Source organism: Marmota flaviventris, chromosome 1 (assembly GCF_047511675.1).
Source record: "Marmota flaviventris isolate mMarFla1 chromosome 1, mMarFla1.hap1, whole genome shotgun sequence".
NCBI lineage: Eukaryota > Metazoa > Chordata > Mammalia > Rodentia > Sciuridae > Marmota > Marmota flaviventris.
In genome coordinates this window covers 119,144,296-119,159,032 of record NC_092498.1, presented here as the reverse complement: position 1 = coordinate 119,159,032, position 14,737 = coordinate 119,144,296, and the positions used below count along the sequence as shown (strand labels likewise).

Here is a 14,737-nt window from a genome sequence, read left to right as displayed (position 1 = left end):
ATTAGCACATATTCTATGCAGAGCACTGTGGTCAAGATGAGAGACATACTATACCCCCAAGGAGCTAACAGGCTGGCAGGAGAGAGGGGCCAGAAACAAATGTGCAATGATAAACTACACAAGTTGGTGGGGTTGGGAGTGTGGAAGAGAGGGAAACACCTGACCTAGAAGGATAGTGAGGCACAGAGAACTACAGGTATAGTGAGAGGCAAGCATGTGCACAGGTCATTCGGGAATGAATGGCAACTCAACTGGCCAGAGTGCAGCTGTGAAGGAAGACTGGTAATGCAAAGGAGAGACAGAAATAGAGAGGGACCAGCTCCCAGAAAAGCTTGTATGCCTTGCTAAAAACTGTATTCTATCCCAAAACCATGGGGAGCCAGCCAAAAACTTGAGATTCACATGTGAGACTAGCAGCAGATGGAGATGGGGGTGGGGAGGGCAATACAAAAATAACTGAAGAGTTTGGTTTGTGTCTTCCTTTGATTCACTGCCAAGGTCAGCCAAAGGGGTCTTTTTGAGGAGGGGGTAAGAAGCATTTAAACCCAGGGGCACTTAACCATTGAGCCACATCCAGCCCTTTATGTATTTTTTACTTTTGAGACAAGGTCTCACTACATTTTTTAGGGTCTCACTATGTTGCTGAGGCTGACCTTGAATTTGCAATCTTCCTACCTCAGTCTCCAAAAATTGGTGGGATTACAGGCAAGTGCCAGGTTGTGCCTGCCTAAGAAGGGCCCTTTTCATGCAGATATTATTAACTAAACAAACATCCCCGAGTCTGAATGTAAACTTGAAATCCTTCTCATGAGATTCAGTATTCCAAACAGCTACTCCTAATCATTAGACCCAGCACTGAGATCACACTCACGTGCCACATTGGCACTAATTTGTAAGCCTGTGAGAACAAGAATTCTGCCTCCTTTGTATCATAATTGTATCTTCAGTACTTTGCAGTGTCGGAGGCACTTTTTTTCCCTAAAAAAAGTATTTCCTGCCAGGTGTGGTGGTACATGCCTATAATCCTAGCAACTCGGAAGGCTGAGGCAGGAGGATCTCAAGTTCAAGGACAGCCTCAGGAACTTAGCAAGACCCTGTCTCAAAATAAAAAATAAAAAGGTCTGTGGATATAGCTTAGTGGGAAAACACCCCTGTATTCAATCTTCAGTACCCAGTACTGCAAAAAAAAAGTTGCTTTTTTTTTTTTATATAGTATTAGGGATGGAATTGGTAAAGATGTAAATGGCTCACAAGAGCTCATTGATTTTTAAGAAAAACCTGCATTTTTGTAGTAGATGAAGGAATGGAGTTATGTAACAATAATGGAGTTATGGAGCTGGGCGCGGTGGTGCACACTTGTAATCCCAGTGGCTCGGGAGGCTGAGGCAGGAGGATCATGAGTTCAAAGGCAGCCTCAGCAACAACAAGGCACTAAGCAACTCAGTGAGACCCTGTCTCCAAATAAAATACCAAATAGGGCTGGGGATGTGGCTCTGTGGTTGAGTGCCCCTGAGTTCAATTCCCAGTACCAAAAAAATAAAAAATAAAACAATGGTGGAAACTGAAGGAAATACCTTTGAGCTTTTTACATCACTTTCTCCTCCAAATCATAACAAGATTTCAAGGTGTAAGCATTTTCCAAACCCAAGAATGTAAGAGTAGAGCTATTTGCTATTAAAGTATTCCATACCTGCTTGTATCTTTTCTTCTGCATATACTGTAACCATAATTTTATATACTTGCGCAGCAATGTTACCCTGAAATCAAACACAGAATACCAAGGTATTATCAATTCATACTTTTGGATTTTAGGTTTTTAAAATTCTGTTTTATTTTTAAGTCAGGTGAATCCAGGTACAGTTAGTTCTCGGGAGGTATAAACGCACACTACAAATTTACTAGTTTCATTCCAGAAGAGAAGGACATAAGAACCAGACACCTAACATGAAACCTGTCAACTCTGATTTGGATTCTTGCTTAAAAATGCTCCAAGCCTAGTGTTATAGTTTAGATGTGGTGTCCCCCAAAAGCTCATGTGTGAGACAATACAAGAAGGTTTTGAGGAGAACCTTCTTCAATCTTATTTGAACTCATGATCCTCCTGCCTCAGGTCCTAAGAGTCTTAACTTAATCAATTAATCCCTGGTGGAGTTAATTGAGTGGTAATTAGAGGCAAGTAGGGTGTGGCTGGAGGAAGTGGTTCACTGGGGGTAGGGTTATGGGCTACATATTTTGTATCTGGAGAGTAGAGTCTCAGTATGCTTCCTGATCACCATGATGTGAGCTGCTTCCCTCTGCTACACTCTCCCGCCATGATGTTCAGCTTCACCTCGAGCCCCGAGGAATGCAGCTGGCCTTCTATGGACTAACACCTCTGAAACCATGGGCCCTCAAACTTTTCTTCCTTTACAGTTGTTCTGGTCAGATCTTTTAGTCCCAGCAGCAAAAAAGCTGACTAAAACACCTGGGAATACAGTTCAATGGCGCAGTGTCTGCTCAGCATGTATAAGGACATGAGTTTGATCCCTAGCAACAAGAATAAATAATATAAAATGCTCCAGAACTGGACCTATAACTATGCAAATTATTGTGAGGAAGGGAGGGAGAGAAAGGGAAGAAAAAGATATTGAACATAGCAAACATTTCTGACAGTAAGAAAGTTAATAATGGCTACCTCTGAGGAATTAAGAATTAAGAGTTACAGGAAGAGGAACAAGCAACTTTTTTTTTGGTACTAGGGATTGAACCCAGAGGCATTTAACCACCAACCCAAATTTCCAGCACCCCCACCTTTTTTTTTTTTTTAACAGTTATTGATGGATCTTTATTTCATTTATTTATTTGTTTTTATATGTTGTGCTGAAAATCAAACCCGGTGCCTCACACATGCTAGGCAAGTGCTCTACCACTGAGCCATAACCCCAGTCCTTTTTTTTTTTTTTTAATATTTTATTTAGAGACAGGGTCTTGCTGAGTTGCTAAGTGCCTCAATAAGTTGCTAAGGCTGGCTTTGAACTTGTGTTCCTCCTGCCTCAGCCTCCCAAACTGCTGGGATTACAGGTGTGTTTCTATACTTCCTTCTACACATTATGAATTTTCCTCACAGATATGGTACTTTTATTTATTTTTATATTTATTTAACTGAATGACTAGCTCTAGAATACTGAGGACTCCCTGTACCTTCAAGACTGAGCCACAAACAGCTACTGGCCTGACTCTTTAACACTACCAGTACATAAATTCCAAGACGTGAACATCATAATGCCTGAAAGACTAAGGCAGTAAGCAACCAGGCACATACCTCAAACTATGAGGGCCAAGGCCCAGTACAAAATATCTCTATTCTACTTCTCACTTGATCAGCCAAAAGCAACATGAAAATTCAGGAATCACTGGTTTACAACATGGCCTTTGCCCTTAAAAGGTCTGTCTATAGCACTAACTTACAACAGGGTGAGTGATCACTCCTGGAAAACTGTTAAGAATCATAAGATGTCTGCGAGAGGCGTAAGTTGAAACCAGAGTCCTACCTGTAGTGACCCCAGGCTGCAAGCAGTAAGGAATGCTGCTCTTTTTCCTCCTTTTGCTCAATCTGAGACTGCCAGAGGTTCCAGAATCTGCGTAGCAGCTAAGGTAAAACAGGGGAAAAATTAAAGTTTACTACAGTGAAAAGTAAAAATGATCACTCTTTATCTATTAGTGAGTGAATCCTTACTACAATAAACCCCTGAGTTCCCCCCAAACAGGTATTACCTAAATGTGGAACAGCAAACACACATGAGCTTTCAAAATAATTATGGTTGAGCTATGGAGCTGTCCTTGACCAATGTAAAAGTCAAAGGGGTGGTTCTTTCAGTCTGTGGAAATTTGGACGAAGAAGTTATTCCTAGTCATGGCTTCATGGAAGGTGAAACCATTTTAAAGTCACTTTAGAAATTAAAACTAATTTGGGGCGGGAGATGTGGCTCAAATGGTAGCGCGCTCGCCTGGCATGTGTGAGGCACTGGGTTCGATCCTCAGCACCACATAAAAAAATAAAATAAAGATATTGTGTCCACCTAAAACTAAAAATAAATAAATATTTTTAAAAAGAAATTAAAACTAATTTATCACATATTACTACCTATAAGTAGTCTTGCAAAAATGTTTTAATTTCCAATTATTCAAGCCCTTAGGCCCAACTTTTAGTCTATAGAAAGTTGTTAGAATAAAATGACTTCAAAAGGAAGCAATCAACAGCCAGGTACCATGGCACATGCCTGTAATCCCAGCAACTCAGGAGGCTGAGGCAGGAGAATCCTAAACTCAAGGCCAGCCTCAGCAATTTAGTGAAGGTCTGTCTCAAATTAAAAAATATAAAGGGCTAGGGATTGGGGATATAGCTCAGTTGATATAGTGCTTGCCTCGCATGCACAAGGCCTAGGTTTAATCCGCAGCACCATGACACCACCACCACCAAAATAAAATGAGAATAAGGAATGCTTTACAAAATAACTGGACAATATTTTTAAAAAGCCAGTCATTTTTAAGAAAAAGTATACATTATGCTAAGTGAAATAAGCCAGTCACAAAAGTTAATGCAGATACTGAATGATACAGACATTAAGATTTGAAGTCTAAGGGCTGGGGATGTAGCTCAGTGATAAAGCACTTGCCTACCACGCACAAGGCCCTAGGCTTAATCCCAGCAGTGGGGGGGGAAAAGACTTTTGGAGTCTAAAATCTGGACAAATCTTTTGGCACATATGTTAAAGGGGTACGGGGGGGGGGGAGATAAATTAACTATCAGAAGGGTTCCCTTGATATAGAAGATAACCCTCACCATGATGTCATGCTGCCGGTAAGCAAGATTCCTTCTTATTCGCTGGAGGTGGGCACAGGTCACATTGTCTTTTAAGGCTCTAAAGCAAAAGTACTATGCAAAAAAGAAAGGACACAAGTGATTACACAGAATCAGTAAAGTCTTAGAAATAAGCATAGACAGAGGAAACCAGTCCCAGAATCAGGGTGCAAAAAGCTCTGCAAGTGCTACTCAGGATTGCTCCATTTCCCTGAGAGTTTCCTTGCTTTGAAATTCAACAGACAGCCTAATACAAGCCAGCCTGCACTGCAGAACTCAGTAGTATTGGTTAGCCCACTGCCTACTGCCTCATCTCCGACCAGGAGGATCCCCCCAAGACCCACATGAGAATTTCAGAGATAAAGATCAAACATCAGCTTATCTCTCTCAAAGGAAAAAAGAGATTTTTTTTTTTTTTGCCTATGGTAGTTTTTTGTTTGTTTTTATGCCACATAAGGGTCAGTTCGTACATTTATATAATTACAAATATAATTTTGCTAGAGTGGGGTAGAAGGAATCCTTGGAGAGAAGGGGGCTTGGGGTAAGGGCAGGATATCCAGTTCTTGCTCACATCACTGCCCTACACCTTGGGATTTTGTTTTCTGTGACAGAAGAGAAGTTAAGGGTTTTAATTATGTGTTCTATGGAAACTGAAGGGCTTCTTAAAGTCTTTGAAGACCACTTCATGTGGTAAGGGTGGGAGAGAGGAACTGGGTACCACAGAAACTCACTACCCAGATCTTGCTTCAAGCTCAGCATTGCATCTGTTACAGGTTAGTCTTCTGCCACTAAAGAAGGATCAGATCATATAAAAACCCCCAGGACTAGACCACTGAATCCCTCTGACCCTATACCATTACCTTCTTGATCCAAAATGCAAACAAGGATACCCACAATAAAAAAAAAAAAAAAAACAAAAAACGGTTTCATGACTAAAACTAAGCTAGTGTGGAACTGGTTGCACTCGGTAAGCCAAAGTTAGTTAGGGTCCCTGGGTGGAGACTTCAGAGCAGAACCATACCAGGCTGCTTTGCTCTTACCAGCAGGCTGCGCCGGTGGTACCCTTCTGCTGCTTCACACTGAGCAGCTTCTTCTGCACACAGCAGCACGTCTGCCAAGAAGTTAAGGCCTCTAGTCTCAACAAGATTCATACCCTGCACATCCACCTAAAAGGTCATGGCTGCAGGGGTAATAAGCCTACCAGGTGGGATAATATCCACCTCTGTCTTCTGATGACCCAAGAAAACAGTAGAAAAGGGGAATCATATGAGTTATTTATCAAACAGCTGGCCTTGCTACCTTCCCCCTTGGATGCCCACTTGATAAGAGGCAAAAGGTACCAGAGATAAATTACCACTGATTTTGGTAAACATTTCAAAATCACCATAACAGAAGCAGAACCTGCTCCTTCTCTGAATTCTTTTTTTTTTTTTTTTTTTTTAAGTTTTAGGTGGACAGAATCTCTTTATTTTATTTTTATGTGTTGCTGAGGATCAAATCCAGTGCCCCATGCATGCTAGGCGAGCACTCTATCACTGAGCCACAACCCCAGTCCCCTCCTTCTCTGTATTCTGTTTTGGTGTAAAGATCCAGTTAGATGTTTGAGCTAAAAACCTTGGAGCTATTTCAAAGCTTTTATCCTCCCACTCCCCCAATCTACTCAGCTGCCGCACCCATCTGCTCTCCTCCTAGGTCTCTCCTCTCCATTCCCTGCCATTCTGCCCCAGCAGTTCATGTGACTTGTCCCTCATATAACTGGTTAAATGTGACTCTTCACAACACTGATTTCCTTGGGCTAGCTAGCATTTCTCCTCCAATCCAGAACTGTCCTTCCTAAAGCCCAATCTAACTATCACTTGTCTTCATGAAAACCTTCATAGGCTACCCATGGCCACTGGAAAAAACACAATTTCCTGGGCACTGCACACCAGAGGTCTACAGCCTGGTTCCTCAGCACAGGCCCGCTCACAACTCACTACAGATTCTTGAATGCTCTTCCTCACCTGTAAGCCATGTAAATGCCATTTCCTTCCACCTGAAATGCCCTTTTCTCAACTATTCTGCTAGAAGACCAAGAACTGATACAAATCTTTGACAGCACTTATCTTACCATATTGTCCAGACCCATTTTCATGTCTATTTTCCCTAATAAACAATGAACTACGTAAGTCTTAGAGTTTTCCCATATCCAAGCACTTATGCACAAGTTTAAAACAAAGCTAGACTTTGATGAACAAACAAATGTGCAGATGAACATCCAAAGTATTGAAAATTCTCATATTGGGCACATACTATGGTGGGGATAGTGATTAAGAACATGTGCACAGGAGTAAAAATCTAGGTTCTGCCAAAGACTTACCATACTATGAAAATCACTTAGCCTCCCTGAATATGTTTCCTAACCTATAAATGGAGATGGTGATACCTACACCATAGGATTGCTAAAAGGATTGAGAAGATAATGCATAATGCTCCACAAAGCAAAAGCTAAATACATGGAAACTATGCTCATAAAAATGGTGTCATCAAGAAATACACAGCTATGGCTATTTCTACCATCTAATGGCTAGAAAAAAAGCAATGAGCAAGGTGTGATGGCACATACTTGTAATCCTAGCAACTCAGGAGGCTGAGGCAGGAAGATGGCAAGCTCAAAGCCAACCTCAGCAACTTACCAAGTCCCTAAGCAACTTAATGGGACCCCGTTTCAAAATAAGAAATAAAAAGGGTTAAAGAGTTGGGAACGTAGCTTAGTGGTTAAGTGTCTGTGGGTTCAATTCCCAGCAACCACCATCATCATCATCTAAAGAAAAAAAGCAGTGAAATGATAACAGAAAAAAAATAATAGGACAATAGGATTACCTGAGGGGGGGGGGTGGCTATAAAAAGGGAAGCAAACAGGACTGCTAACAATGTTCTATTTTTAAGTCAGGTGATGAATACACAGGTATTCATTTTATTCTTTTTCATTAAACTATAAATATAAGTAATTGTTTGTATGTATAGTCCCAGTTTTAAAAGTTTTAAAAGGTCAACAGAGATAAAACTGGCTTAAATTGTTCGGTAGATACTTTCACCTTACATGTATACACATGGTGCTGAGCTCAGGCTGGTCTGGCTGAGGTGGCAGGCAGGCCTGAGTTGCTGAAAAGGATACAGTGTTTCCAGTGTGTGAAGGCCCTTCTCAGGGCCATCCTCTTGGCCAGTTCCTCCACCAGGGCCTGGTGGGCATACAAGTTCTGCCTCTGCTCCCAGGCCCACTGCCAGTCACAGAAGTATATCTGGAGCACAGTGACATGGTAGAATTGTTCTGCCATTTCTGCAACAGAGAAATAACATAGGTGCTGCTCTTCCCAGATGTGATATGAGCTGAAAGTATCTGTAAGATGAACTGAAACCTGCTACTAGCAGAAAGCAAGGATTTAAGGCTGCTCCAAAAAGAATCCTTTAAGTTTTTTTAGGCTGGAGGTATAGTTCAGTGGTTCAGCACCAAAAATAAAAAAGCTCGTTAAACACTAGGAATCTCTGAACTATCTCTGCTCTCTCCAAGGAAAGAAAAAGGTCTCTGATTTTAGGGAAGAAGAATCAATAAAATCTACTCAAGCACTGAGGCTTCTCATTAGCTACTGATGTATAGGAATGATGCTTTTAAAGAGGACTTTGTTTTACTTTTACCACTACACAGATTCCTCCAGGATAGAAATCAGGGACCTAGTCAACGACACATAACTTTGGTCACCATGTTGGGAAAAGTTTTCAGCCAGGCTGATCCTAGTCAAACTCCTTTTACACTAATCACGCAATGGCCTAATAAGCTGAAGCTCAGGAACTGGAAAGCAGTCTATCCTGATATTCAAGTGTCATAGTTGGAAGCAGGAAGATGGCAAGTTCAAAGCTAACCTCAGCAACTTAGCATTAGTCTGTAGCTCATCATGCTAAACACACTCTACCTTCCAGCACTAACTATTCCAGTGCTCATCTATCATTATTTTCAAAGGACATGGTAAAACCTTCCCAGAGACAGGGCTGGCAGACTACAGTTTTGCAGGGAGGCTTGGGTGAAAGCAGGAGAGCCTAACCCAGTGTCCAGCACAGTGCTTGACTTACTTCTATGTAAACTCAATGAATAAGTACAAAAAGTGTACTAGTGATCACATGTTGATATTACTTCTAAAATTAATTGGTGAAATAAACCATAAAAATAGTATCCAAAAAACTCAACATCATAACTCACACACATTTATACAACTGAGGACATACAAAAATAATCCAAGAATCTATCAACAGAATGAATGACTAAGCAAATTAAGGTAAGTCATTCTATAATTAAAAAAAATAACATTCATGATGAATAAAGACATGGAACCATGTCAAAAAAAAGCACAATACAAAATTGTAGGTACATCATATTAATCCCAATATTAATAACACTATTTGAAATAGAATACATGTATTAATCACAATAATTAAAACCACATATGAATAAAGTATATGCACAGAAGGTCAAAAGGAAATAAATGTGAATTGAGAATGATGTATTTTTGTCCTTTATCTTCTTTCACCAAAATTTGTAGAACATAGTTATATTTCTTTTTCATAAAGAATCAATGGCAGCAGGAAGTAGAGTGATCACATTTCGATGTGTTATTACTTCTGAAACTAATTGGTGACCAGACCCTCTATTTTGAGAGCCTGGGCCTCCCTACTTACTGTTTTGCTGTCTCTTCACTCTGCGCATAAGCAGGTATTCAAGCCAGGCCTTCAGTGATATCCGTTTTTGCCAGCACTGATGGTGTCGCACTGCAGAGACCATCTTCTGACTCTCCCTCTGGCAATGAAGAAGCTGTTTCCGCCACCTTGACCAAGTCTGAAAACCAGACAAAAGAAAACAATCAAAGGAGAGACTGACCTGGGCAAGGTGATGCATGCCTATAACCTCAACAATGTGGGAGGCTGTAGGCAAAAGAATCTCAAGTTCCAGGCCAGCTTGTGCAACTTAGCAAAATCCTGTCTCAATAAAAAAATTAAAATGGCTGGAGATACAGCTTAGTGGTAGAACACTTGCCTAGCAAGTGCAATGCCCTGAGTTCAATCCCCAGTACTGAAAGAGAGAGGGTGTTGGGGACAGTGGGGAAGTACAGATGATTTGGGGTGGGGGACACAACACAAAACAGAAACACATTGGAAAGGCTAAAATTAGAAACAAGGAAGTGACAATCCCTTAGCAGGATCATAAGTTATGGTAATTTGGAGTGAATGGTCTTTATTTACTTATTTTTATTTATTTATTTATTTTGGTACCAGGTGTGCTTAACAACTGAGCCACATTCCTAGTCCTTTTTTGGGGGGTGGGAGTGGGGACAGTGTCTCACTAAGCTGCTTAGGGCCTTGCTAAGTTGCTGAGGCTAGCAAAACTTGTGATCCTCCTATCTCAGCCCCATGCATCACTAGCATTAAATGCATGAACCACCATGCCTGGCTGAAAGTGTTTAGGGGACAGACAGATGACAATGGTGGAAACACAAAGTTAAGAGAATAATTTATAAAAATGAGCCCACTGTGCTGACCCCCATATGCTTTCTTTGCCAAAAAGCAATTCACCTGCAGCCCTGCCTAGCCTAAGTGGACAGGATAAGTCACATTCCTCAGCAAACTGAGGCAGGGACAAAGTTCAGGCAGTCAGTATAGGTAATGAATGATGGGGGTCAAGAGATTGAAAACTAGTTATCAAACAGAGAACAATGGGTTGTTAACGGTCAACCTTCGAGATTGGTCAACCTCTGCAATCAAGCTCCTTGGCACTCTGAGTTGCTGACAATTAACCTCCATGCTGCTGCTCCCAGTCATGTATACAGGGAAGAAAGAGAAGACAACAACTAAAGAGGGGGATTCTGGGGTCTATAAGAAAGAAAGTCGCACCCCCTCCCACAGACAACCAGCTCTGGGGACCTTCTCTTCAGAGATATCTGTCTCTATCCTTCCCATTTCTTAAATAAAACTTGCTCTCTATGCTTGCTTCAGTGTCTCTCGGGTGTTGAATCTTCAATACTGGGGTCCAAGAACCCGTTCCCAGTCTGTACTGGACCAGTATCAAAAGGATGTTTCAGAAATGCATTCTGGCTGCACATGGTGGCATATACCTGTAATCCCAGTGACTGAGGAGGCTGAGGAATACTGCAAGTTTGAGGCCAACCTCAGCAACTCAGGGAGACCCTCAGTAACTTAGTATTCAGTGGTAAAAGCAATAATTTAATAAATTATTCTCTTGATCCTCAGCCACTCCCCCAAACATTGTTTCCAGAAAGTTACTATTTGTGGATTAAAAAAAAAAAAAAAAAGTCAGGCATGGTGGCATGTATAGAAAGATTGCTTGAGCCCAGGAGCTTAGACCAGCCTGGACAACATAATAAGACCCCATCTCAACAAACAAAAACACCAAAAAAAAAACAAACGAAACAGAATAATAAAAACCAACAAGCAAACAAGCAGCAGGTATAATCCAAGGGGTGATAAAATTAACTAACTTTATCTTCCCTGATGTATTCCTCTATATGAACATAACAGCCAGCATGTTTCTGTTGTTGTTTGCTCTGGTTATCACATCACTTAAATCTCCTATAACAATGAACTTTTTCTCTTTTATGCCACTTATCTATTAGAGAAACCAATTCATTTATCCTATAAAATGCCCCATATATTGAATTTGAATTACTCTCTCCTTAAATATCTTTTAACTTGTTCTTCTGACCCCTAGATTTCCTACAAAGTGACAGATTTGTGTTGGGCTTGTTTGGAGTCATGTTCAATTCTGGCAGAAAAACACTTCATGAATGTGGATGGGTACTCCCAATTACACTGTATCATAAGGCACATGTTTCTAGCTGTCACCTTGTAGCAATGCTGAGGTTCTTTAGGCTTCAGAAAGTCTGAGGTCTCCATTATGTTTCCCAGCATCCTTTCACCTGCAACCTAGATCTGCATCCCCATGAGGAGTGGCAAAACAGGAGTTTTCTATTTCTAATATGCCTGCTACATTTATTAAATGGAATTTTATAAAGAAGTTGTCTAACTAACCATCTAGTTTCTTGGTTAATATAGATTGTACAAGAAAGGTGGGATATGTGCTTAAATCCCATGTTTTCAATTCAGCGAATATAATAAATATTCAAATAGTATTTCAAAGTTGCCATAAGTGATATATTTGTTGCTCAATTTTACCTTTTTGGGGGCTGGGGGGGACCAGTGATTGAACCCAGGGGCGCTTAACCACTGAGCCACATTTCCAGCCCTCTTTTTAATATTACTTTTTTTTTAGTTGCAGATGGACACAATACCTTTATTTTTATGTGGTGCTAAGGCTAAAACCCAGTGCCTCATACGTGCTAGGCAAGCACCCTACCACTGAGCAACAACCCCAGCCCCCAGCCCTTTTTTGGTTTATTTATTTATTTTTATGTGGTGCTGAGGATCAAACCTGGCACCTCGCACGTGCTAGGTGAGTGCTCTATCACTGAGCCACAACCCCAGCCCCATTTTTTTTTAAGAGAGCAAGAAAGAGAGAATTTTTTTTAATATTTATTTTTTAGTTTTTTGGTGGACACAACATCTTTATTTTATTTTTATGTGGTGCTGAGGATCCAACCCAGCACCCCTCGCATGTCAGGCAAGCGCATTACCACTTGAGCCACATCCTCAGTCCCCATTTTTAATATTTTATTTAGAGACAGGGTTTCACTGAGTTGCTTAGGACCTTGCTAAGTTGCTGAGGCTGGCTTTGAACTTGTGATCTTCCTGCCTTAGCCTCCCAAGCTGTTATGATTATAGGCATGGGCCACCACATCAATTTCACTTTTTCATAGCTGTTCCACATCTGGGATGATGGGACACAATGGGTTAATTTTGTTGCCTTCATTAACTTTCAAAGAGTTAATGCTCTAATGACTCAAAATAATGATGAATTTTTTAAAAAATCATTTTGAATGCATGAATTTTAGGATATATTTCTCAATCCATTGCAGTCATTTTTTTTTTTAATGTCCCAATTTTTCTTAAACTCATGGGCTTCAAATTGGCTCTCATTGGCTCCTGAATCCTTCCAACACAACCTTACTTAAGCTTTTGTTAATTTCCTCTTTTTTTTTTTTTTTTGTACCAGGAATTAACTCAAGGGCACTCAACCAACTAAGCCACATCCCCAGCCCTATTTTGTATTTTATTTAGAGACAGGGTCTCACTGAGTTGCTTAGCACCTCACTTTTGCTGAGGCTGGCTTTGAACTCGCGATCCTCCTGCCTTAGCCTCTGGAGTTGCTATATTACAGGCGTGAGCCACCACGCCTAGCTGATAACATACTATATCCAAGCTTTATTTTTTCTATTTCCTGCCTGAGACTTAGAATCATCTATTTCTCAAATAGCCTTTGTGCCTTTTAGTGGGAAATAGAGGCCATAACTTGGGCACTGAAGATACTAAATGCTACACTCTTGCCACTGTTTCTAAGTCTTTTCAGTAAAAACATTTACAAATACTTTTTAAAGATAAAATAAAACCATGGGGGGCTGGGGTTGTGGCTCCAAGGAAGAGTGCTTGCCTAGCATGTGTGAGGACGCACTGGGTTTGATTCTCAACACTGCATATAAATAAATGAATAAAATAAAGGTCCATCAACATCTAAAAAAATATTTTAAAAAATGAAACCATGGGTCCAAACTGATATTTATATTTCCCAATTACAGATCACAGGGCTTTTTATTTAATTTATTTTATCCCTGTATCTTTTCTTTTGCACTAAAAATTCTGAGTCTTAATGACAGTGTCATAGTTATTTGCTTCATCTCCTGATGTGGCTATAATAGTTTCAACATAACAATTCCAAGCCTGCTAATAACAATAAGACCACTGAACACATTTTCAGATTGCTTAGCAGTCTTTTTTGCTTCCTCAGAATCCATTCCAATAGGAATGAACAGGCAAACTATGTACCATGATTATTTTCTGCCACAAACTCCATATGTTTGCTTTATTTTTGCTTTTCAATTATGTAAAATGTTTAAATGTTAAAACTATGTAACAAAGTTAATTCAGGAGGTACTCTTCCTCCTCCTATATGTAACTTTTTTTTTTTTTTTGTACTGGGATTGAAGCCAGGGGTGCATTAACACTAAGTACTCAGCCCTTTTTTAAATTTTATTTTGAGACAGTGTCTCAATAAATTGCTTAGGGCCTTGCTAAATTGCTGAGGCTGGCTTTGAACTTGCAATCTTCTGCCTCATCCTCCCAGGTCACTGGGATTACAGGCAAGCACCACCATGCCCAAGTTCTAAGTAACCATGATGACTGCCCTAGCCTGGTTTATAGAGATGTTAAGGATTAAGAAAAATTACTTAAGGGTAAGTGCTTGGTAAAACCATGTAATATTTATAGACAAAGGCATTATTACATATAATCCACACAATGAAGTCCACTCTTAGAGACTCATCTGGTTTTTTAGTCTATGTCAACAAAGTTCCTTGATTACTCACATTTTTCACTTGCTGACTCAAAATGAGTTTTTCTCCCCAGTACTATGAACCAAACACTGGGGCACTTTACCACAAAGCTATAACCCCAGATCTTTATATATACATATGTGTGTGTATAAATAAATATATATATATATATATATACACACACACACATATATGTATAGTTTTTCAAAAAATTTTTGGGTAGATGGACACAATATCTTTATTTATTTTTATGTGGCGCTCAGGATCAAACCCAGTGCCTCACACATGTAAGGTAAGCAGTCAACCACTGGGCTACAAGCCCAGCCCATATATATATATTTTTTCTTTTTTAATTTTGAGGCAGGGTCTTGCCAAGTTGCCCAAGCTTCCTTGAAGTTGGTATCCTCCT

General features: G+C 40.2%; 2 protein-coding genes across 9 annotated transcripts in view; one reads left to right on the top strand and one right to left on the bottom strand.

The window, feature by feature from the left end:
• The window catches only part of Sfi1 (SFI1 centrin binding protein), a 75,504-nt gene that overhangs the window by 25,068 nt on the left and 35,699 nt on the right, over positions 1-14,737 (bottom strand). Inside the window, exons 9-14 of the mRNA XM_027953449.2 lie at positions 9,551-9,707; positions 7,998-8,159; positions 5,881-5,951; positions 4,823-4,915; positions 3,531-3,628; positions 1,691-1,757 (exon numbers count right to left, since the gene is read on the bottom strand). Of these exons, the coding sequence (XP_027809250.2) occupies positions 1,691-1,757; positions 3,531-3,628; positions 4,823-4,915; positions 5,881-5,951; positions 7,998-8,159; positions 9,551-9,707 (648 nt within the window). The remainder of the gene's footprint in view (positions 1-1,690; positions 1,758-3,530; positions 3,629-4,822; positions 4,916-5,880; positions 5,952-7,997; positions 8,160-9,550; positions 9,708-14,737) is intronic.
• The window catches only part of Pisd (phosphatidylserine decarboxylase), a 121,999-nt gene that overhangs the window by 75,028 nt on the left and 32,234 nt on the right, over positions 1-14,737 (top strand). The window lies entirely within an intron of this gene.